At 39.7% G+C, this 26,404-nt stretch overlaps 1 protein-coding gene across 1 annotated transcript in view; it reads right to left on the bottom strand.

The window, feature by feature from the left end:
• kcnh8 (potassium voltage-gated channel, subfamily H (eag-related), member 8) overlaps positions 1-25,815 on the bottom strand; it is a 42,780-nt gene extending 16,965 nt beyond the window's left edge. Inside the window, exons 1-8 of the mRNA XM_044334705.1 lie at positions 25,591-25,815; positions 21,523-21,654; positions 16,357-16,484; positions 15,358-15,595; positions 15,002-15,159; positions 5,698-5,902; positions 2,606-2,815; positions 878-1,077 (exon numbers count right to left, since the gene is read on the bottom strand). Of these exons, the coding sequence (XP_044190640.1) occupies positions 878-1,077; positions 2,606-2,815; positions 5,698-5,902; positions 15,002-15,159; positions 15,358-15,595; positions 16,357-16,484; positions 21,523-21,654; positions 25,591-25,720 (1,401 nt within the window). The 5' untranslated portion in view covers positions 25,721-25,815. The remainder of the gene's footprint in view (positions 1-877; positions 1,078-2,605; positions 2,816-5,697; positions 5,903-15,001; positions 15,160-15,357; positions 15,596-16,356; positions 16,485-21,522; positions 21,655-25,590) is intronic.
• Between the last annotated feature and the right edge of the window lie 589 nt (positions 25,816-26,404).

The raw sequence follows: 26,404 nt of genomic DNA, 5'->3' as shown, positions 1-26,404 counted from the left end.
TTGCATATCATCTGTCTGTCTCCTTGTCAGGACAAAGATCTGGAGCTCACCGTGACATACAATTGATCAATGAGTCATCAGAGGCCAGGCTGACTTTAATCAACAGGCCCATCTATAATTCATCTGTCTGGGATTCATCATCATCACTCCATCTAAGCGCTGCTCTGGGCTCTGACAGCTGTCTCGCAGGCATTCACAGCCTAGAGGGACACGTTCCTATTAGACTACTGAATGGTTGAGTCCGTTTTCCTGAGCTTGTCAGGAAAGGTGTCATTCACTCTCTCCTTCTCTGTTTGTGTTTTCTCTAAGCTGTCCTCATACCACTTCTGCAAACCTCGCCTCTGTCTCCACCTGTCTCCATTTTTCAGTTGATGCTAATATGTATTGTTCACATTTTTCCATTGCTGGCATGTAGCATTCACCACACCTCAAATTTCTGTATATTTTGTATAAAATTAGCCTGATTTCAACTGGTTAAAAATGATCTACAAGGGTATAAACCCCTGAATCTCCAGGTCACAAAATATCCCGTCATCCAAATGTCACTATGTATGAGAGAAAAGTGATTTCTCTTTAGAGGCTCTTGTCCATGCTGTGTCAGTCAGTGCTGCGAGAATGAGCATGCTGTTACATTGTAGGAGATCATGTAATATTGATCGCATTATCATTCTTACTGTCTTAGTTTAAATGGGGCTGATATGTGAGGAGTGGGGAGTATGTGATCTTTCAAATGCATTATTGATCCTTGGTGTCAGAAATATAACTGAAAAAAAGAGGAGAATGAGGGTGTGAGTCAGCTTGAGTGTATGTATGTGCGTGTGTTAGGAGTTGACACAAAAACACTTGAAACTGAATCAGACTGGACCTCTTTTTGTACCTCATTACAGTCGATGCCGTTGTTGACTGACCAGGTTGTCTGAAAGTACTCCAACATTCGCTGCTTGAGGCTCTGCGGCAGGTGATGGACACGGATGAAGTCCTTGAGGTCTTTGGTTCTGGTGTGGTATTGGGACCAGCGTGAGTACATCCTCTGGATAATGGCTGTCACATTACCAAAGACCAATGCATGCATCAGTGCTGTGGGTAAGAAGACAGAGGAAAGGAGGTGAAGGAAAGTTAGACAGGGAAGCGTTAACGGAGCACAAGCATGAATGAAATAAAGCGAAATAGATCAGACAACGGATTTCGAAGACAGGAGACAAAAATAGCTTTGGATGCTATTTTTATGGTGGAAGCTTGGCGCTTGTGAAGTGCATTGCTCATTCTTAACTTGACAGTGCCAAAATGCAGGAAGAGACCCAGCAGGGGATGTTTCAGTACCAGTGCAGCATTACTGGAATGAGTGGGATTTGCACTCAGACCGCCTGCCGGCTCAAACCAGGTCAATGGTGCATTGAGGAGCAGTCATGTTCCGTCTGTTCATGTCTCCACACCCAAACAGACCTCTACAAAGTCAGACTACTTGCCAGTAGTTCTGTTTAAACAATTAAAATGTATTTTCTACAAACCTCAAAACAAATATTTCTGTCATGTTATTGGAAGCTGTCAGTTTGCGTGTGAACAAATAAACATACAAACCAGTCAACCAACTAAACATTATATTTACATTCATGTCTGCAGCTCTGCACCTCCCAGACGGGGAGATTAGTGTCAGCACTGAGCGGAGTTGATTTGATTGGAGTGACAGATACCTGCCCTTTTAAACGCCACAGATAATGTATTCTCCTAATCTTATTCTGTCTTCAACTGTGCCGCAGGTGTGTCACTCACCTCTGGGCATGAAACCACTGAACATATATATGTTGAGTGTGAGTCTTGTGCCACCAACACTTTTTTGACACGTGCAGTTGTTTTAAAAAAGGACTTTTGTATTGTGCTAAAGTAACAGTTTATCCTGATAATGTTTCTTTTGTCTTTTGGCATACAGTATGTCATATGTATCAATGTCATGTCATGTGTGTGGTCCAGGTATTCCTCATGTTATGGGGACTCGCCTCCCTTATGGGGACAAAAAGCAAGTCCCCTTGACGTAAACCATTAATTTTAGAGTGAAGACTTGGCTTAAAGTTAAGGTAAATTTTGGGTTATGTTAAGGTTAGGGTAATGGTTAGGGTTAGGCATGTGGTGATTGTGGTTAAGGTTAGGATAAGTCTCCAGGAAATGAATGTAAGTCAATGTAATGTCCTCTGAAGTGATGGAAACATGAGTGTGTGTGTATGTGTGACTGCTACTGCCCCCAGGCAGCCAGGAACATTTAATATTTGACCGAACCAGAGAGGGAAAACCCCGCCACAGTGACCTCTCTTTACCCCCCAAAAAACCAGACCTAGTTTAACAAGCCAGTTTAAACTGGATCAGACCAACCTGATAAGACATATTTGATAAAAGCACAGGCTACAGGATTATAATAAAACTATGGTATATGTGTGTATATGTGCGGGTTCACCACCTCTGCCCATGCCTGTCCAAATGTGTGTGATACAGTTGCTCTTGCACTGCAAAAATCTGTTCTTCAAACCCAGATATGATATAAATATAATTCTACTTCATCATTCTACATTCATTTATTTATGTGTGATCAGTGACATGTGTGTATTCTGTTTACCTCCTATAAGCATGACACAAATAGAGAAGATCTTCTCGGCGTCAGTGTTGGCAGACACGTTGCCGAAGCCAACGCTGGTCAGACTGCTGAGGGTGAAGTAGAGTGAGGCGATGTAGACACTCCTGATGGATGGACCGTTGCTGGTCCCGTTCATGCCTCCTATGGCGTAGTACGGTGACTCGAGACGCTTCCCCAGCTCATGGAGCCATCCTGTTTATAAGATGGCGTAAGTGGGGGAATTGATGGGCAGAATGAGAAATAGAAGATTAAATACTTTTCCAAGTTAATAACATTGTGCCATTTTGTCACAACAGCATGTTTCAAATGACCATATCTATTTTAAGTAGTACCTATTAGCCAAAGGTTATTATAAATCTATGAATATTTCCACATATCCACTAATTTCCCACAATCTTCTTCTTGTCTTCTGTATGTTATCACTGGAAATGCATTGTTTCAATACACAGAATCTGTAGTGTTTTTAGATACAAAGCGCTGCAGTGTCCATTCAAAGCTCAGTGCAGTAAAGCATGTAGGTTCTGGAAACTGTGGTAGGCAGTCGTCTTTTCCATGTTACATTGAGAACAATGGATTCAACAGTAGAAGCAGATCAGATTCTTGGAAACCAGAACTGATCCCTGGTCAGTACAGTGTGGAGACAAGCGGCTGATCCCAGGAGAGTCTCTGGCAGACACTGATGAATGGTAATTGGATGGAAGCCTCTCATAGCTGCCTGACTTCGATGCACGTTAGGCATCAGAAACGCATAATTAGGATACAACACATTAATCCTGCCTCATGCACTGACCTGTTATTTTATGACACTGAAATGCAGTAATTGGTGAAGAGAAATCTGCATCGTTCTCATGACCCAGTCAATGCTGACCCGGAACCAGTTATGAAGATGCCAGAGAGAGGTAATTGCGAGAAGTGCAGCTCATCGATACTGACCAGAGATCTGCCCAGGGGGCCTCATTATAGGAGGGACCTGGAGGCTGAGAGGAAAGCCTCGGGGCTTCGCCATTAATTACCAGAGGAATCACACTATTCTCTCGGTCAATTTTACAACACACACACACACACAGACTGGTCCGGTTGTTGCTCTCACATTTTCCATTCCATACATATTTTACAACTGACTTAACAATCAATAAAATCAATGAAGAAATCATCAGCTTAATTTAGCTGCTAACATACCATTTTCTGAAACATTAACAGACCCAGACGAACATGCAGTACTGTTACTGGCCTGCAAAACATCTACTCTACATGACAACACATTTCAAATCCAAATCCATATGTTGTCTTTTCAAATACTAAATGAGGACTGTGATGTTAGTACTTAAGAACCAAACCATACATCAATACTTGTGTCAAGTGCTGGTTAATCCTCATTATACATAAACATGTGCCTTAAATGCTTGAAAGCCTACAGGGTTGAGGTCCATGCTGAGAAACACATTCACAGGAGGTGAATATCAGATCTTACCTGCATCAATAGCTTTTCAAAATCACGTGATTTTGAAATAATGAGAAATGAAATCGCAGTGCACCAGAATATTGAGATGTTTACCAAGCTCTACACATGATAGTTAACACAAAGCAGAAATTAAATCTGAACACAGAAGCCAAGAGTAGAAAAAAAGAGGAAAACAGGAGTCTCCTCCATGAGATATATGTGGGATTTTTGTGTTCAAAAAAGTGAAAAATCACTTCTTTTATTACTGCCAGGTGATCAATAAAAAACCTGACAATTTAGCTTTATTGTCTTTATTCTAAACCACAAGTCATGAGCCATTTATTAGACAGAGGTTTGGACAGGGTGCATAAAAGCGCAGTGTTTCCTTTATATTGATTTAGTGAAGAGCTTGACGAAGCTGGATAATGGCTCCCTCAATGAGAAAAATGTAGATAAAATAAAAACCCTTAAACTGGCCTCAATGCTCAACCCATACAGAAAACAAAACACATAAAGAATGACATGTACATTAACAGAAACAGCACAATTGTCTGTATGTCATGCCATAAATATCCAATTAGGATCTATTCTGAAACTGCCACACATTAAGTGTACTGCTGCTGGGCTAAGGTCAAATACCTCCCAAACATTTGCTACAGCAGCTGGTCACAATCACAGTATCCTTGGATTACATCTATGTTGCACCAAACTATTTACATCCAATGCTAATGTTCAGTGCCAGTGCAGGAAGTAGTGTGCTTTATGTAGCGAGGTGGAACAAAAGGTGTGGAGATCTGTGTTTGCCTCCCGTCACGGTTCTGCAATTTATGTTCACTTTTTCATTAACCATAGCCACTGTCTTTACCTAACCTTAACCATACTGTACCCTGACATTGAGCATAATGTGGCATATTGCAGAATTGTCCAATATTGACATTCTTGTCTGGTTATATAGGGTTGCAGCCAGCCAGCTATAGTTGTTAGGTAGTCATAAAGATTCAATGTATTTATTTTAGGAGTGAGACTTAGATGTCCTGCTCTCTCATTGGACATATCTTGTAAAGCTGTTGCAAGGAGTACTGATTCTTCCAGTCCATTATTCTATGAAAAGTTTTTCTGAAAACATTAGTATGGATGAACCTTCAATCACAGCTTTTAAGCTAATGTGGACAAGAGGTCCTTGAAGTGCTTAGTGAATAAAAATTTGCTGCAGAACAGCTACTTATTCAACTAAATTCCTATTCAAACTGGATTAGTTTTAAAAAGGGGAGGCCTTTTAGTTGCATTCATTGAAATGTCATAAATCAGTTATGACAGTAAACATTTACCAAGTGTCTCATGACAGTCAGAGGTAATCACATAGTTTTTAATAAATCTTAATCTCCACAATGTCCTAATGTGTTGTGGTGTAATAATGTTTTGTGGTGAATAAGCAGAATCTGCATCATGCTAATCAATGGCGAATATCAGACAGTACATCAAGGCAATTATTAATACATCTGGGGAAATCACATACCAGTATAACAGTGAGCTGGAAGGAATGATATTATTAATGTCATGACTGTTTTCCATTTTTGAGATTTGAGGGTGCTGTCGTGCATCACAACAAACCAAGCTACTTCCCACTACTCACCAATATCCCAGTTGTAGGCGTTGGCCTCTATCTCCATCTTGCCGATGATGTACCAGATGCAGGCCATCCAGTGGGCCAGGAGGGCGAACATGGACATGAGCAGGGTCAGGACCACTGTGCTGTGCTGCGAGTAGCGGTCCATTTTCTGGAGCAGCCGCAGCAAACGGAGCAGGCGCACCGTTTTTAACAGGTGGACCACAGACACCTGGGAATAAAGAACAATGACACAAGATCAATTTATTTTTAGGACACAGATTGATAAATTTACCAATTTTGTGCAGTTTTTGTCACTGATGGCGTCTACTGGAGATGGCAGATGTCAACATTATTGTGTGTTTTAAGCCTAAATAGGAATTGCGATCATGTACTACTCCTACAGTCATCACTATATATCATCAACAATACATTGTTACCACCACCCTCTCTGCAAACCGTAACTCCTGAAGGCAACATGTTTCAGTCCTTGCCAAGCAGTGATCAAAAACCACTACTACATAACCTCCTTTTCATTTCTTGAGATTTGTGCTGAGGGCAAAGTCAGACTGTCAGACACAGAAATAGAGAAAAATGAAACAGAAACACACACTATAAAAGTGAGGAGCAGACTGCAATTGTCTCCCTTTTACAGACGGTTAATCTCCTGGGAAGAGTGATAAACCAGCTTAATACACACACACGCTAATATACAATTTCATACGCAGCACTGCCTGAAGTAACAAAAAGCTCTTTCTCATGCTACGTGTCCTCTGCGGCGTTAGAGGCTGCTAAAGTGCTCTCATATTCTACAATTAGAGCTTGGCACATGCTTGTAAACGCATCAACAATATGATCCATAAGACGGTTTCCTGATGAAGGATCCTTGAATATGAAATTACCAATTAGAGCAATCAGGCATTTCTTCACAGGTGTGTTTGTTCTGTTGTTTTTTAACCTCCCTCCCTCATCCTCATCATCATCATCACACATACTCAAATTTTCTTCTTTTTCTGCCTCCCCTAACCCTGTTTGTCCTTTGTTCTTTCACTCTTTCAATCCTTCACAAATTAAACTACTTTTGCCGCGAGTCCTTCTGCTTCCTTCTGACTTATATGCATGGTGTTGACTTCCCTTTTACACCTTTCCTTCATTCATGTGATGTGAATGTCATCTATTGTTCACCTGCTCCTAAGGAAATCTCCGGCAGCAGTCTATCATTTGGGGCTTGCCATCATGTACTGTATCCCCAGTGGAGATATACATGCACACACACACACATACACACACACACATCAGCTATTATTTTAGAGGGATGTAGGACAAGGGAGATATTTGTAACCTTTTTATTGAGGATGTTTATTGCATGTGTATTTGTGTCATTTGTGTGTGTGTGTGTGTGTGTGTGTGCATGCATGTGTGTGTTTGAGTTTGTGTGTGTGTGTGTGTGTGGGGGGGGGGGGGGGGGGGGGGGACACGGTGGAGAATGAGAAAGTGGGACAGAAACGCTATAGCAAACATATACAGTATATAATGTAACAAATTAAATAATTAAAGTGATGGGATGTGGGACATAGGCAACAGAGAGATGATGAAGAAAGAAGTGAGAGCAAATGTGTGTGTTTGTGTGCGTGTGTGTGTGTGTGTGAGAGAGAGAGAGAGAGAGAGAGAGAGAAATGCACAATCAGAGTATTTGAACTAGAGGGACAGATGTGTGGACAGTTCCTCCTGCATGTGTCATCACTTTGTTTTATGGTGGTTTTTCCACACTCTTGCTGTGAGAAATAGAGAACTGGTGCTGCACGAAGGGTAATGAAGCCTCCTACCGAGCCCTGGGGAGTAGCTCCATCTCCTCTCCTCTCCACCATCTATCACCACCCTGCATCCCACCTATTGAGAGAGCAGGCTGTGCCACATCCCATTCTCCTCCAGCAGCATGAGCAGTAAGCAATATAATGTACGCAACGCACCTCCTGCTACTTTCTCCTTCAACTTTTCACTCTATATTCCATCTTGCCCGTGCCATTCACGTTTCCATTTTCTCTGCTCATCAGGTGTGAAATTTACATTTAGCTACGTGATTGCTTACCTTCCCTCAGCAGTATCTGTGTACATGAGACTATAACTTTACAAAGATGCTCATCATTTTCACCCTGCAGTCATGCCTTTATCCCTACAAGTCAATCACAACAGCGTGACTGGTCATGTTTATTTTTTATTTATCCTATTGATGCAGCAGCATGAGGCCAATAGGCATGAATAACTAAGCTGGTCTCCACAAAGATAGCAGCTAGGCCTCCAGGGCCAAGAGACGTATTCACAGGAGCTTTAATAATAACAGTAGCAGTAAAGTATTAATAACAAATTGCTGCCTTCGGCCCTGGTGTTCTGGCGCTATCACTGGAGGAAGTCGATGCTTGCATCATCATCTTATTGCTGACCCATTTGTCTAGATGATGTTTGACTACAAAATATGATGGATTTAATGGACAGATCAGGAATGAAGGACACATTACAGTGTTTTGCACATTTTTCAAAGTTTTAGAGAATTATTAGAAAATGTTTAACATTATAAAAGAGCAGTGAAAAGAAGAATTTCCCTTATACAGAAAACAAAAAGAGCTCAAAAATTCAGATCTCTTAAAACACATTTTACAAAACACGGTGATTCAAATTACTCCAAACTTATGTCTGTTTGTGGAGTTTGTAAATGTGTAGCTGTTCACACAACAAACGGTAGAAAGAGAAACAGACAGTGGAGAATTGCAGGGGATGATCACAGGAAATAGGAGTATATCAAGAAAGTAAATAACATAAAATAACTTAAAAAAGAAAAGAAAATCAAAGTGAAATGGGAACATTTGTCAGACTGTAAAACATTCCAAAAAAGTTGAAATGACAGAGATTTATGACAAAAGCAAAAGAAAGCGAGCACCAGGGAGGGACCCCTTGGCTCATTTCAGTGAAAGATGACTTCTGTCCTCAAAGGGGACATCAGTCTGAATGCTCCATCCTTAGAGGGGACATCACGCAGAACGCTGAGCAATTACTGGCCATTCCTGGTCTCCAGCGGGGGAACTTGCAGCCCAAGTAGCCCTATACCCAAATCCTACCCTATTGGGAGCATGTGGTATTTCCATTAATAGAGTCTGGAACAAAACAAGCACCTTTGCCTGGAGCGACCAGTCAGCGTGCCCACCCCTTCGCCACCCCTCCCCTCCACACTGTAAAAGATGTCTACTCTGTTTTTTGCTCAGACTTCCTTTCACAGCACTTTTTAAACTCCTGCTCTTTCTCTTTGGTCACACTGCTTGTCTTTCTCTGTTTCTTTTATTAAAGGTCTTTCTGTCTTCAAAGCTCGCTTTACATCAGTTTCTCATTTCTATTGTATTGATTACTAGTTGAATTTCTGTTGTTCTACCTACAATATATTCCCATACATTTTGTACAAAAAAATACACTTTTAGTATTGATACCATAGACTGTATATAAAGATTGATACACCAAATATTTTACTAGAAATAAGAACAAATTCAATCCAACATAGTTTCATATATCAAGGAACGCATAAAAATATAATTCACTCCTTTGATAAATTATTCAAGAAAATTGTGTGAAAAGTTTAATATTCTTTGCCTTTTCATCTTTGTCATAGTGATAGTATGATCATTATAGTAGTGCTTATTTTTTCAGAGCTTGTCTGTGTCTTTTATTTCATGTTCTATCACATGCTGTATGTAATGCTTTATTTGTATGCATCATGTGGATATCATGTTATTCTAATTAGTTATGTTAATGTTGATGTGAATGCATCCATTGTGTGCTTTATTGTAATTATGTCGTAGTGAGTTGTGTGTGATTGGTGTTGGTTTGAATTATCACAATACTGTATGTACTGTATGTAAAACAGCAGCTAATGGGGATACAAATCAACATACAACAACACACAAACCAACTTTAATAGCTAGGAGCCAATCTGTTTTCTGCATGTTTGGTCACACATGCATTTATATGAGATTAATGTTGTATATTGGACCTTTTGATTCATGTTATACTGGTTGGGTGAGAGTAAACAGCAGCATTAAACACAGTCAAAGCATCTGTGTCAATAAATTAGAGGCCAGAAAAAAATGTCTATAAGCAACCAATCAAAACACACCTTTAGTGTAGTGCTTCTACTGGGTGATATTGCTCAGCCAGGGAAGAGACAAGAAGGTCTACCTAATTGCTCCAAATCTTGGTGTCTTCCCCCATTCAATTATTCTTAAAGGGGCCATGTATATGACTCAAGCAGAACAGAAAAGCGGTTTAATGATAGCCTACAGGTTTAATTGTTTTCTCAGCCCTTGTATAGTATGTGGAATTAATTCACAGAATCAAATATGGGATCAAATAAGGGTCATTAATATTTTGAGCTTGCAAAATGGTTTTTGAATGTATAATAAATTGTTGCAGCTGTAGAAATATTTTGTGCTGTGTGAAAAGGTTTTGTGCACACAGATATAATTTACACATGTGTAAAAATGTTTTGTTAGCTGTAGAAATATTTTGTGCATGTGTAATTAAAATTTGTGCAGGAATATTTTCAATGAGGTTCCATAAAGTCTGAGAGATGGACACACAAATTTCCTACCTTTGTGTGTGACGGTGAAGTTACATGAAAGACAGACACACAAATTTCCTACCTGATTGGTCAGACATACAGTCAATCTGTCCATTCAGAGGGCAGGTGGTTCCGTTGCTTTCATCCCGGTTCATCCCCCTGCGAGTCCTGAAAATTAAGATGAATGACAGTTCTCCCGCGACCCAGGTGGGTTTGATTGTACTTGAGGATGCTGTGGATAATAGGTATGTTATGGCTCTGTCCCAGTCTACCAGATCCCCTCAGGCTTCTGCCTGTTTAATACTGGACTGAGTGGGAAGAGGACAGATAAGAGAGGTTGAAGATTATATTCAAGGATCACTTGAGAGACTGTTGCTTTCTACATTGACTCTTGTTGGAACTAAGTGCTTAAGTGAACTGAAACACTAGTTATGTTATTCAGAGCTGCAGTTGTCTGTTAGTTCGATTTACGTTGTTTGATGCAGCCTTGATATGCAGGCCACTCTGCCTGACAGACTGATTTATTCATGTTCTTGTCAACAGCAATATATGCTGAAGTTTATTTTGCTGTGTGCATGTTGTGACTTGTGCACTTATTTCAGTTGTGTTCATGTGAGTTCTGCTGGGTTTGTGCATGATTATATTGTGTTTTCTGGGAATTTTGTTTTTCTGCTCTGCGTTGTTCAGTTTCAGTTCAGCTTTGTTTTTGTCTGCACAAGCCTTTAATAAAGGAGTTATTTTTTAACCCCGCTCAGCCTGCAGTGTCCTGCATTTGGGTACACCTGCTCCGCTCCACCTAATACGGTAAACATTTAATGTGTTGTGTATTTAGCTTGCAGTTAGTTCACTGTTATTGTAAGCCAACACAGTTGTCCAAATGCATATCTTCAAGTTCAGGAGGGCTGCTTTATGTACCCAGAATAGAACAGTAATGTAGCTTTAGGATGTTAGCAAATGTCTGCTAGCATTCCCAAAGTAGCAGCATCAATACTGGCAAGGAACGTTTTCAAGTTAAATGCAAACCAATTGCTCAGCTGTATTACATACTGTTGCTCTGATTTAATATGTTTGATTTAATAATGTAAGCATTGCTAGGCTAACCTAGCTATTGTATCCCCAGATGGATCAGCAGTTGACATTATTGGATGATTCAGATTAAGACAACTTTATTTATCCCAGAAGGGCAATTAAGTTTCACAAACTGCCCAGTTCACATATGACTATAATGACCACTGATGATGTTGAAGCTTTATTTCTAAAATCTTTTTAATAAGAGTAATATCTAGCCTTCCCTTGTGCCAATAAGCAAAGAATTCACTTTGTGTGTAATTGCTAAATACATCTGTGAGAAGCAGTGCTGTTATAGCAGACATATCTGCAGCTTTGTGTGACCTGATAATAACACCCATTTGCTAGTAGACATGATTTGTCATTCTCATATTTCAGATACTGAAGGAGGCCAAAGACTACAGTTCCATCCCAAAAGAGGACCATGGTAATAAAATGGTAATAAAATGAGTCTTATCAGGGTCTAGGATGCCACAGCTTTGATCCAGAAGGCCAAATGATCCACATTAGCTTAGTTTACATTCTGCTGTACCAGCCTTGACCACTCAAGAGCCACTGTAGACACAAATCAGCAGGAGGCATGACATGCATAAAAATGTATCATTGACTCCACTGCTGTGCAAGAGCGGTTGTTACACTTAAGTCATATGTACAAAATATGAATATTGTTCATTGTTAATATTATTCCAGTTAATCTATTTGGCATGAGCGTTTATTGCTTCCAAACAGTAACTTTTCTTTTTTTTTCTCCTGGCATGAAAGGATTCAATATATGGATTGTTACTAGTGGGTTGCTATTTTTGTGAGAAATTCTTTTGCTGTGTCTGTGTTACACTCTGTGTCTCTGCCAAAAGAATTTGAATTGCTAGCATTAAATGTCTCTCTAGATCCTAATAATAACATGGTGGTAATCGGGGCCTATCACCCCCTGTCTGCTAATCAAAGTGCACTAGATAAATTAGTAAATCTTATATCTGTGTATGAGGCTTCTGAAGTTTTGTTCATGGGTGACCTTAACCTTGACTGGTTATCTTCTATCTCTGAAGGGCTAAAAAATCTTGTTCAGCCAAAATCTTGGAAAAGCTCATCAATAATCAAATGCGTCGCTTTCTATCTGAGCCCTGCATTTTAAACCCCGATCAGTCTGTTTCAGACCTGGACACAGCACTTTGACAGCAGCATGTAAGGTAGTAAATGATATAATTAGTTCTCTGGATAAAGAGTGTTGTATTTCCCTGTTAATTGATTTGTCTAAAGCAGTTGACACAGTGGATCATACTCTTCTTTTGGATAGACTTAGATCAGTTGGTTTTGACACAAATGTATGTAACTGGTTTCAAAGTTATCTTACTGGCAGAACTCAAGCAATAGTTGTAGACGGTCATCAATCTAGTTCCCTTGAAGTTACAAAAGGGGTACCAGAGGACTCAATACAGGATCCTATCATGTTTACATTGTACATAATGACTTGGACTCATTGGTTAGTAACAGCTCTAATAATTATTATGCTGATGACAGTAATTTACTTGTACCTCTATTGACAAAGCTTTGTCTAATTTAAAGTCTGATTTTTTGGCTATTCAAAAGGCCCTGGTTAAGCTTAAGCTTTTATTAAATCCAAATAAGACTAATTACATGCTCTTCACCAGATCCCGAATGAAAAATCCTCTAAATTTTAATATTAGTACAATATCTGGGGCTCAAATTAAAGGAGTCCCATTTTATAAGTACCTGGGTATCTGGTTAGATGAAAAATTAAAACTCATGTTGAGAAACAGATTAAAAAGCTTAAGTTTAATTTAGGTTTCTTTTTTTTTTAGAAATAAGCAGTGCCTCTCGTTTAGCAGTAGGTTGCAGATTGTACAGGCAACATTTTTTATCAGTGCTTGACTATGCAGATGTAATTTACATGTATGCTGCTGCCCATACCCTCAAACCTCTTGATGCTGTGTATCACGGTTCTCTTAGATTTATTACAGGTGACTGTTTTAGAACCCTTCATTTTATCCTCTATGAGAAGGTAGGGTGGACATCACTTACCACTCGAAGGGAACAACACTGTCTTTAGTTAATTTATAAAGTCATCCTAAATAAGCTTCCGTTTTATTTATTGTCACTTTTAAGACTTAGAAATATGGGATACCATACTCGCTCACAAGAATACATTACCTTGGATATCCCATATATGAATACAGAACTGGGAAAAACTGCATTCACCTATTATGCTCCTCATAGGCGGAATAAACGTCAGGACTCCCTTAAATTAGACACATTTTTATCCCAAGAACAGTTTAAGATTCTGTTGAACGATGTTTTACATAATGAATGCTCCTGTTTTTCTTAATGTGACTGTTTTATCCATGTGTAATGTACTTATTTTTCAGTCTTTTTCTTTGTGTTTTTTTGTGTTTTGTGTTTGTCATTTGTCTTGTGTTTTATTTACGTTTTGTATATGATTGTTGATTTTATACTTTTTACACTTATTGTTATTGTTATTGCTTTTTTTGGGTTGTGTATTTGCGGGGTACCATTGTGAATAAGAGCTTAGCAGTTGGTTTCCCTGGTTAAATAAAGGCTATCTATCTATGCCCTCATTCTTGATTTGCCTTCAGCTTGAACAGCTAACAACTAACTGCAAGCTAAATACACAACACATTAAATGTTTACCTATCTAACAGTTAAAGCATCCTCAAGTACAATTAAACCCACCTGAGTTTAATGTACATTTTCAGGACCTGCAGAGGGATGAACCAGGATGAACACAATGGAACCATCGGCCCTCTGATTGGATAGATTGACTGTATGTTTGACCAATTGGATTCAGACGTAAAAACAGGGTCAAAATTCATGCTTGTAACTTGCAGCTTGTAGCCTGTAACTTCAGTGTAATACACAGGTATGAAATTTGTGTGTCGGTCTCTCATGTAACTTCACTGTCACACACAAAGATAGGAAATTGGTGTGCCTGTCTCTCAGACTTTGTGAAACCTCACTGTTGAAAATATTCCTGTGCAAATTTTAATTACACATACACAAAATATTTCTACAAAGTAAAAATACTTCCAAAAAGTATTTTTACACATGTGTAAATTACATCTGTGTGCACAAAACTTTTTCATACATGCACAAAATATTTCTACAGCTGTAAAACGTTATTATGTTATTACAGTCACAAACCACTTCACAAGCTCAGAATATTGATGACCCTTATTTGATTCCATAATCAAAGAGGTGCTGGAGCAGCACTGGAAACAATCCATGCGATCTATTCTTCCTAAATGTCAAGTGTGCTGGAGGTGTTGCACTTTACAATGCACCACTGTGTTGACAGGATTAGAGACTGGTCTCTGCTTCTGGGCAATTCATCAGTCATAAAACTTTGTTTTTTACAATGGTATTCAAATGGCTTGTTTGCACCTAAAGTTGCATTTTTCTTCCTTACCTTCTTTCATTCTTCCATACTTCCTTGTTTACTTACTACTTAATCACTAGAATTTTTTCAATATATTTCAGGGAATTCTATTGAATATAGGATATTGTTTTAACATTTTTGCCGTATTTTATATCTAAATTTGTTGGAAGTCAATAAACACTAGAAACATACAGTCCAGTAACACATCGATTATGCTCTATATTACCATAAAGCCAATAGCTACTCACCACGCTGACTTTGAAGGCATAGAGCAGATCAAAGGGCAATGCGGCCACCAGGTCGATGATGAACCATGTGGTCAGATAGTGGATGCAAATCTGCCGAGCATCAAAGATCACCTGGCCCGACTTGCTGACGTAACTGGTGCGAAAATTAAAAACAATGTCTGAAAAAAAAAGGACAGAAGTTTGTTTATTGTAACTGCTGGTTAATGTAATGTCTCAAGTTGTCATATTTATACTGAACTTAAAATAACAGTACAGATATGTTGCCACTTTGACATTTAAGATTTTTTTTTCTGTTGAGTGAAAAAATCTTTAGTACATCTACTGTGATTCAACAATAAAAGATGAAAAAGTCCAACCTATGATGAACAGTATCTCCACTGCGATATCACTGACAGTTGTGCTGCGGGTCAGGTCGTCATCATCACCGATGAAACACACATTATAGGGCACAGTCACAGCAACGTAGAAAGTGGCAAGCAGAATCAGCCAGTCCCAACCAGCCTTGAATGTGCTGTAATGAAGTAAGATGAATTTGGACTTCTTGGCATCTGCTACTTTGTACTCTGGCAAAGCAGGCGGATCTCCGAACACATTCTGGACAGGACAGAAAATATAACAGAAGTGTTACAGTAGCAACAATATGTTACAGTGTATCCACTTGTTTTGTTTTCAAATGTTCACATTTTTTTTCATAAATTTGAAACCATAGAAGCATTGAGTTGGACAACTTTTACTGAATGGGTTACTTTCACTTCTGCTGGTCACACACACATCAGCACATTTATGTTCAGGAGTATGTAAAACTGCACTAAACCCTACTTTTATATTAACAAATGATGGCATGACTAAATAATGTGATAGAGGTCACTCATAGTGACAAACCAAAGCCAAAGTTCCCCTTAGCTGTTTTAGCATCTTTCCTCCCTTGTTTTGGTTTAACAGCCAGCTCAACTTAGCTGTGTTTTTAAAACATTGTTTTTATCTTAGACATTTTGAATGTATTGTAATCTGTCTTTTTACTCTGTTCCCAAAGGTCGGTAGATGTGGTAGTCAATAAATCCACTGGGATCCGTTGATGCTACCATACTACTTACTACTACTATATTTAAAGTAGCTGTGGTAAAGAGTGTGAGCTAATAACACCTTGTTTATTGGAGAGTTTTGTTTAGTTAACAGCCCCTCTCCGCCTGGACACAATATTCCCCCTCAGCTTCCTGCACTCTGATTTTGTCCACTGAGCTCCAATAACAGCATTAATCTTCTCCCTTCCAGTGTAGCAGTCCACCCCCACCCACTTTTGAATGAACCGTCATCATGTTGCTTCCTGCCCTGCTGTTTGAAGTGTCTGATAATACCTTGTTGAGCTTAATCTTGCTCTTCTCTCTGCTGTGGAGGTGACCAGAGATGTGGTAGAGCACTGTGCTGCTCCGCAGACGCGCTGAGCTGAATGGAGAGCCTGTTTTCACCCTGCCGCGCCGCCGCTCTGTAAACAAACACACACACACACACACACACACACACACACACACACACACACACACACACACACACACACACACACAAACACACACACACACACACACACACACACATCATCATCATCATCATCATCATCATCATCATCATCATCACACAAATGTCAGTACACATCCTCTCCTACAATACTTTACCCCCCAAGGTTAACTCCTGATGACTGAATCAGTCATTATGCCTGATGAAATACATAATATTCTGTCCTGAATAGGAAAACATGAATATGCAACAGCAAGAATGTGTAATTTCTGAGCAATTGCACAATTTGTGAGTGAAATTTAAAAAACAACTTGTGTATTTACTGTCATTTTTCTTTTGTAAATGTCAAAGAACATTTGCTACCTGCTTTTGATTCACATTATTCAGCCATAAATATTGGCTGATGATGGCTTATTGTGTAAACACTATCTCCAGCATAACAGAGCAATTTTCAGCTTTGATAAGTCACTACTGGGGCAGAGAGGCAGTTAAATATGGTATGGTAGATTTGTTATGGTACATTGCTACTGGGATGGTGCTTGCAAACATGCTTGTGTGTATCCCTTCCAAGTGTATTATATTAGTAGATAAAGTAGATGTGTGAGAGTGATGTGTTCAGAGCAAAGACTTGGGTAATAGGAGAAAGCACATTATAGCTACTGGTTTTTGAGCCCCATTCTCACTGCTGTGAACCCACAGGAAAGGGCTAAGGCCAGCTTGGCTCGAGGGCGGATAACGGCAATAACAAAGCTGGAGAATAGAAGTGATAACTGCTTTTGAGTGTCCTTTGGAAAGAGTGTGTGTGCTTTCTCTGGAGTGCGAGTGTGTGTATACAGACCCCAGACGAGGCGAACAGACAGGGCCCATCCATAACGCGGTGCAGCCTTGGGGGACGCGACACGGCAGGAGCACAGAGACAGAGACATGCTTATTTTTAGATCTAATGAATTTCCCTTCGCTTTTATAACCATTCTTGTGGGGGTAGAGGGGGAGAATAGGTGGGGAGGAACGCCAGGGATGGGTGTGCATGTGTATGACGGAGGAGGGCGAAAGCATGTAGGGCAGAGAGGGGAGGAGGGAATGGATAGATACTGTAAAAGCAGCTGCGATAGATGAGAAATAGAGGTGATGGAGAAAGAGGGAGGTGAGAAGAGGACAACAGAAAGCCAGCTCAAAGCAGACTGTGAGATTTTACTGAGGGTGAAAATTCATGTCTGAGAAGGAGAGAACAGTGACGGTGGGGAGAGGAGAGCAGGTTGTAGAGTGAGGGAACTGTTGACGCCAGAGACTGGGTTTCCCTCTTTTGCACACCAGTGCACTCTAGTCAGTGAGGAGGAAAGAGACCTAAATGGGTCACATCCAGAGTGTCCGTCCGTCCTTGAAAGGCCTCCTCAGCAAGGGTGGAAACACCCTATTGATGTCATAGTGTCTGCATATCTACTGGTTGTTCATGAATCTGTATGTGTTGGTTGAAGCTCAATGAGGGCCTCTGCCTAACTCATGTACATTACAATCAACACAATGTCTCCAATAGCGAAGTAGAGAGATGGACAGGACTACTTGTGGCGCTCTTTCAGCTGTGGTAGATATTCTTTTGTCCATTGCTTCCAGAATATGTCCGCTATATACTGGATTTGATTCCACCTCCTGCATGCATATACATCCTGCCCATTGAATCAACCTGGTGGTAGAGACGGCTTGGTCTTGAGGAGCAAGAGGTGGTTGGACGTAGGCACTTCCGGATCATTTGGATCGCTGGACGCCTTGGTTATAGGCTGGCTGTTGATGATGGCCTCTGCCTCACATAGCAGGGTGTGTAGGCCCTCCTCGTCGAGTGTCTGTAGCTTAAGGGTGGCACTCAGGATCTTCCTTACAAAACTGATCAACCTCTCCCAGACTCCTCCATGGAGAGAGCCTGTTGGAGGATTAAACATCCACTGGATGCCACTCTAATGTAAAGTGTTCTTGCGGCTATTCCACTCTTCAATGGCTCGCTTCAGCTCATGCTCGGCTCCAATGAAGTTTGTTCCATTGTCTGAGTGGACAGTTTTCACCTGGCCTCTCCTAAATCTGAAGCAACGAAGAGCACACATTAAGGAGTATGTATCCAATGAAGACACTACCTCTAAGTGTATTGCATGGACTGCCAGGCATGTAAAAATGATACCGTACCTTTTCACTGTACTTCTTCCACATTTTACTTCAAATGGCCCAAAGTAGTCCACTCTAGTGTTGTTAAACAGAGGCTCGTCTGGCAGGATTCTGTCTTGAGGCAGTTCGGCCATCTGTTGTTGCCCTGCAACTCCATGTGAACGTCAACAAACCTGGCACTTGGATAGGATTCCTAGCCAAGTGTTCTCCTGTCTTCTGCACACTCCCACAGGGTGAAGCTGGCACAGCTCGGAGATAAGGTAGCACCAAACAAGTGCACCACCATCTTGTACTCCTCCATCTCCTGATTGATGTTGCCTGATGGCCACCAGAGGAACCGTAGAGGGTCGAAATCTTCATCCAGCACCCTCACCAGGTGGAACACAACTTCCACATCAGCCATGACTGCCATCTGCTCTTGCCTGAATCTGGTGATAACACCAAGGACAGTACTGGTGAGATTCTGCTTGCTCGTACTAAGGGAAGTCACTCTTGAACTGCTGACTCCAGTGTTGATCCAGTCTGGCAACTGATATATAGTTGGCTGAAACCTCTATTAGCCCACTTGCTGTACTGTGACCAGTGTCTTCCCAGAGAGGTCCATTGATGATCCAGCCAAGCCGTGTTCTTACAGTATATGGACTGTAATCTACAATGTTCAATAGGCTTGGGTGCATTAGCCCCAATAAACAGTGCTATCTCTGCATCTATTTTCAGGAGTAACACCTGCTGAAAGTAAGGCCACTTATCAACATCCACTTGTAAAGGACTGTTACAATTAGTTGCCGGAATGGTCTTCTGGGAGTATGTATCTGTGAGCCCCAGAAAATTGTTGCAGTCAAAACTGTTCACTTCTAAGCCAGACACCATGTGACTGCTAACAATATTTCTCTCCCCCATGGTCTTTAGCAAGATGTGTGTCTTTCTCCACCCTGACAGAAGAGGCGGGGTTTGGAAAATGCACAGGTTGCCATCACTTTCTGACTTAGACTTGGGACTCACTGCTTGGTTACTGGAGCTTGGCAATGGTAGCACGCATGTTAGCTGCATTGTCCAACTCTTCCATGTACTCCACGTCAGTCATAACATTACAATCCTCTGAGATAGAGGCCGAATGAACTTGAGCTTCTCTGTCATCAGACTTGTCATCAGACTTGATGTTGGGCCAGTTCAGGGCCTTGTTGATATATGCCACTGAAATCTTGTAGGCATTTCCGAAATGTTCTTCCAGATGTCTCTTGGCTTCACAATAGCCATGCTTGGGTTCCATATGGAGACAGCTCTTATCAGCTTATCAGCCAGAGTATTTATTCTACAGTTTATAGTATCTTCTTACAGGAGTGTTCAAAGCTAAGTTCTCTTAATCAGCAAACTGTACTACGGTAAGAAAACCATGTTGCTCTGGCTTTACTTGAGTTTCAACTCGCCAAACCACAAGTTCACCCTGGTGAACACATGAGACCTATATCTCTTAAAGTGACAGTAACCTATGTCACTGTTTTAACAGAAAGCTTAAATAATGTTGCCTTTTACAAAATATCATCAACATGAATTAAATCAAATGATAATTAGCTGACCTTTAACAATTTATTCAATGAAATCACTTACATATCTCAATTAACATAAAATGTTTAACAAAATACATACTGCACTTATTTACCAAACCAAACATACATAAAATCTTGGCTCCCACACTGTATTTAACCACTTAAACGATTTTATTTTTGGCCGTTAATTGTTCAGTTTTTTCTACATGCCTTGTAACATCGGTGCAAATGAAGTTTAATTTATTTACTTACTAAATCTTCTGCAGTGGCTTAAATACACAAAAACATGCATGCATCGAAATGCAAATATTTGGTGAGACTTACTGGGTATATTCTCATTTAAATGAACTTGTCAAAGCTGAACCCATTATAGCGAGGCGTTCATCGCTGTCTAAAGGCATGCTGCATCAGTTTTTTTACCTTTTCTATGAAAATAATTTCATTAAGTGAGCAAAAAAAAACCTTTGTTTTCTGCTTCTGCTTCCTGTGCCCCTTATTTACAGTAATGAGAGTAATTAGGAAAATCTAGGGGAGGTAGGCCTGAGATGAGAAAGGTTTGCTGACTTTACACACATACACACACACTTTATTAAACACTATACACATTACTTACAATAATGAATATAATTTAAATACTGGAAGGGAAATTTAAGTGTAATTCTAACAAGGATATCAGAGACTCCGGTTTTTTGCTTTTTTTATTTTGTTTTGTTTTTTTTGTTTTGTTTTGTTACAAATTCTATATCTGAAAGTATATTACAGGCAAAGCTGCACCTTTAAACCTAATCATTAGACTAAAATGAGATTTCATAAGGTGCAAGGGGTGTGCTTGTCTGTTATTTTTGTCAATTTTCCGTTCAATCTACTGTACTTAAGAAAAAAAGAACTACAAATCTATTCAACTGAGTACAGATATCAGCTCCCTACAGGACTGATTAGATGTAAAGAGAACTTAAAGGAAGAATGAAGTGATGGTACGGTCATCTATAGTGATCTTGAAGGAATAAAAATTAAACTCACCTTCAACATGTGGCAATCATATAGATTTTATGTTACCATGTTAATTTGAGGATGGGTTTTGTCTACAAAATCAAGCACCACATTTTTAACAATTGGACCAGAGGATAGATGACACATCCTTGCTGCCTTGTGGTAGTGAATGGTATGTCCTTAGAATGACCAACATTCACCTGCTAATAAATATTTGGGAGCTTTTTTATAATGAGTGCATTTCTCTCTCTTATCTGTGTATCATTAGAATCCACTCAACAACAGTAAAACGCAACTCCATACATACATTCACATACTGACCTTCCTTCTTGTCCTCTTGGATGGCTTTGGCTTTAGTGTCGGTGATGTCCTTAAATGAAGCCAGAAAGAGCACCACGTCTCCCTTCTCATTTTTAATTGGTACAATGTCCAGCAGGCACCAGAACAGCACCACTAAAAAGGAAAAAAAACACTCTTGTTAACACTATTATACACTATCTCTGATTATATTCAGAATGGATTTACAGTGTGTGTGTGTGTGTGTGTGGAGCAACAGTCCCACAGACTCCCAGACTTATTAGTAAGCCTATCTACAGTTGGAAGTCCCTTGGGAGAAGCAGAGCCTTTAAATAGACCAAGCCACTGTTCCCCAGGCACTGCAAGAGATGAAGCCATCTCCGAGGTCCAATCTCTGCTAAATAGATTGTTTTTTAGAGGAACTCCGGGTCAGCATCTGTGTGTTTGTGTAGTTACTGCGCTTGGGCCCATTATTGTATCACTCTTATAGCTTGATTTATCAAACAAAAAAAAAATCATAGGACATAGATCTTTTTGGTTTACAAGTATATTGTACTTGTCACTCTGTAGGGAGGTGTGCCAATACTTTTTCTATACTCAATACATATAAAAATACTCTGCTCTGAATAATAATTTGTGTCTTATATGTTTTTCAACAAAAAGTTTTAAAGAATTCTTTAAAAAACATTACACATTTTACCTCATTCAAAAATTCAATATCTACGAATATGTAAACACTGTTCATTTCAAAGGTTTTAGACACAAGACACAAGTCTGCTACACTAAAAAGTCCATTTTCAGTGTAAGCACACTTATACACTTTTCACATCAGATGTCTGAAAGCTGGCTCATCAGATTGGCTCATTGTGATGTCATAAAATCATGCTCATGCAGAGGTATCTTTAAGGTGAGTACACAGAAACGTTCCCTTCAGCAGGTGAAAATGAAAACAGCCTTCTTGTGCCAAACTCTGCACATAACATTATTCACAGTGAAGGTCAAACATCCAAGTAAAGTAGCAAGAAAAACACATTTTTGAGTGGAGGAAGAGTTTAAGGCTGCAAAAACAAATATTTTAATATTAACAATGGATCAAGTGACTATGGGTAATGTGACAGAGGTCAACTGGCAGTGATGAACCCACAGAGAATGATCAGAATTAGTAGTTTCCCTCAGCGCTACAGAGCGTTTCAGCATCTTTCAGCTTATTGTTTTGGATTTATGGCCCACAGCTTTACATTTGGTTCTCTCTCACCGCACTCATGAACCTTGCCAACCACAGCAGGCAGCAAAAGCTAAGACAGTACGCTACCTGTACACCATCAAACAGCAGATAGACAAAGTTAGTAACTACATGGTGAACAAGTTGGAACATTTAGTAACTAAAAAGCCAGATATTTCCCACAGGAGTTAGTTGGAGACCAAAAACATATGGAAACAAAAATCCAAATGAATTCTAATGTTGCTCTCTGTCTGCTAGATGTGTGAATAGGCAACTTCTTGCTAACATAGTTCGCCCTATCAACTTTATAAGGCGATAATATGTCAATGTTGTGTTTACAGCTTGTTGTGCTACCCCCGTTTCTCTGGTGCCAACTTTAAATTTCATTAATGATCTTCATGAAATAAGGAATTATGTTGAGCATTAGTGCATCTCAGTATGTTTAGTCATTATGTTAATTAATCACATCAAATTCAGTCTAATCCACATCATGCTGTAGCAGCATGGCAGTGTTACTCATATGCTGTTTTGCTGATAGTTTTGTTAGATGTAGGGGTATTTTTTGCTTTGCTCTTAGATCATTTAAAACTCTTATTCCTTTTTGTGGGTTTCTTATTTAACTGGAGACTGAGTGTTATTTAAACCTCTCCTACAAACTTTCTTTTCCTCTCAAAATATTTTAGAGCATCATTCTTTTCCATTCACTGTACAGGGATGAATTTGCTGATTAAGAGGGTTTTCCCATGGAGTTCCCTCCCATCACTCCCACTCACTATCTTCCTTGCCTGGTGATGACTCAATCACAGTGTGTTCTTATCTGTCTGTGTGTGTATATGTGTGAATATTTATTACAGTATTATTTACATTAAATTACAGTGAAAGAAAAAGTGTTCTTGATTGCGAACATGCAGCGTTCTCTTTTCTCAGGCTGACAGACGAAGGACAAACTGAGTCAATCAGCAACGTTTACTTTCAGGCTCTGCTGTGACAGACAGAAAGAGAGGGATGAGACAACACAAGAAGACTGAAGAGGGGAAAGTGGCAGCAAGACAAGCATGGGATACTGACAAACAAAATAACACAAACAGTACTACTGTATGTGGAAATGGTAAAACGAATGGCAGAAAAGAAAATGGCATTGCCAGGAAAGAGACAGAGGAAGATGAAGGGTAAAAAAAGGAAAGTGAAAGCAAAAGGGAAAAGGAGATGGAGGACAGAAAAGACAACAAAGCAAGAGACAGCGAGGTATAGACAGATGACATCTGTGATGGTATTAGCAAAGCTGTGTGTAGGCAAACTGTAGCCATCTGTTAAATCTGCTTTAGAAATCAATCACAGAAAAAAATATAGAAAAGTGGCACAACATATGACACATGCACATACCATAATACCTGTATGACTTTTGATTGATTTTTAGAAAAGCATAAAGCATCATAAAGGATCCTTACAAATAGCTGTTCAGGAGCTTTCACTTGTCTTATACAATCTTTAGTTTGCTAAAGGCCTCTGAATCTCTGCCCATCTCAGATTTATTGGTGAGCAATTCAGAAAAGTCTGGCATTGTTTCTCCAGTTAGAAACACAATTGTTCAATCAGAGTTTAACAGGATTAATATTAAGAATGGGGGCATCTTTTTCCCTTCTGCCTATATTGTCTGTGGAGATAGCAAGCTACCTAGCTATATTAATAAAGCAATAGCAACAGAAAAATAACAACAAGCATGGATGAGATTCATGCAGCTGCACAAGTTGTTGCAAGTCCACTTACAGAAATAACTCATAAATCAATATAATGGTGAATGGCTCCTAGCAACCACATCTGAAGCTTTCTCGCATGAAAATGACGTCGGTGGGACAGATACGTCACCCTCCACTGAGTGCTCAGGGAAAATCAAGTCAAAATAACCTCCCAACAAGAAAGTGACTAAGATGAACTCAATGTCAGGCAGAATAAATTAAGTGAAACAAAATGGGAAGACAGTCTGATTATCAGGCAAGAAGTTTGCCTGGTTGTAAAGAAATTGTAGATGTTCAAAGTTTCATTTTTCAGAGCACTTTAAGAGTTTCACTTGTCCATGTTGACTCAAAAGCTAAGACTGAAAGGTCAAAAACATCAGAAAGGTCAAGAACGAACTTTTGTGCAAAATGATTGAAAACTCTACTCTACAACTACTAAATGGACCTTGTGGTGAGATTGCTTTGTCAACTGCTGTTTCCAAGTAAGAAAAGCATGTAGTGCTAATATAACAAGTAATTTATATCTTCTCCAGATTGAACCAAAGAAATCCAAACAAGAGGAATAAAGGTAAGGTAAACTGCTAGATGAAACCATCCCACAGCACACATGGATCCACTGATGCCTAGATGTGCTCATTATTTTAAACTCTATTTTGTTCACTGGCCAGCTGGCTAATCAAACCAAACCAGGCTAGCAATTGGCCTCATTGTAATTGAAGGAGACAGGGTTAAGGAGTCACTAAGCTGACAGCTATGAAAGTTTAATGTGTGTCAGTCAGCATTAAATAATAACTGGAGGATTTTTGTGACTGACGGCTTTGTGTAATCACCTTTTAATGAGAATGGGCCAATAAAAAAGTTAAACATCCATTCCTCCACCCATTACTTGATTTATCCATGGCTCCATCTATGCCAATTTAAATGAAGCCTCTTCAGAAATAGCCACAGAGAACTGCCATCCATTTATGGAAATACATGGGAAGTCCTACATGGTAATCACTCTTTCTTTGCACTCTCTAATGGCTTTCTGTACTTATTCACTTTCCTTGGTTACAACATTTAATTGTTGAATAGTAGATGAAGGCACAGACTTAGTCTTTTATGGTAACCAGACTAGACAATGCTAATGCTTACCTGTCTTTTTGTAGAACATGATCTCATCCTTAAACTCCTTGCGCTCCTCCAAGGCGTCATCAATGCTGAGAATGATGCTTTCACTGGTCTCAGGCCCATATAGGAACTTACAAGCACAGCTCTTTTGCATGACCTCCGTCCGCGAGAAGCCTGTGAGCTCACAAAAGCCATCGGAGCAGTAGACGATGGGAAAGCCCTTCGACACCTGAGCGTTGGCCAGGATGAAGTTGCTGTCTGCAGGAGAAGAGGGAGGAAGAAGCAAGATGAGAAGGACAAGGAGTGAGTTAATGACTTTTTTTTCCGGAGGTGGAGCTGGAAGTTCTCCAAATTCACACAAATTCAAAGAGATCTGTGTCTCTGTACACAGTTTAAAGGAATAACGCACAATGAGCTTAGCTTAGTTTAGCTCAGTTAAGTCAATGAGATCAAATGGCACCTCTCGAAAGAAAGGAAATACACTGTTAAAATTACACAAGGGCTGTTTAACATTTCTTCACTGTAAATGAATGCAATGTTTTTGGCCTCTAGACAAGTACGTAAAATAGTAAAACTCCCCATAGACCAAACTTTTTACTTTAAAACTTTACCACAGATCCATTACACTTTACATTTCAGGCAAAGCATTGTATAAATATCATTAAATAATACTGGTAATAGTAAAAACATTAACAATTGTAAATCTTCTATAAGTGATTTTTGTCCACTCTGGAGCAGATATACATATTACCAAACATTTATGTATTTACACATCCAGCAGACACATGGCAAAATTTGCATTCCAGACAAATAAGTGCAATATTCACTCTTCTTTTAG

The sequence above is a fragment of the Thunnus albacares genome, chromosome 19 (assembly GCF_914725855.1).
Source record: "Thunnus albacares chromosome 19, fThuAlb1.1, whole genome shotgun sequence".
Taxonomy (NCBI): domain Eukaryota; kingdom Metazoa; phylum Chordata; class Actinopteri; order Scombriformes; family Scombridae; genus Thunnus; species Thunnus albacares.
The sequence above is the reverse complement of the archived record's forward strand: the minus strand, read 5'-3'. Positions and strand labels throughout refer to the sequence as shown.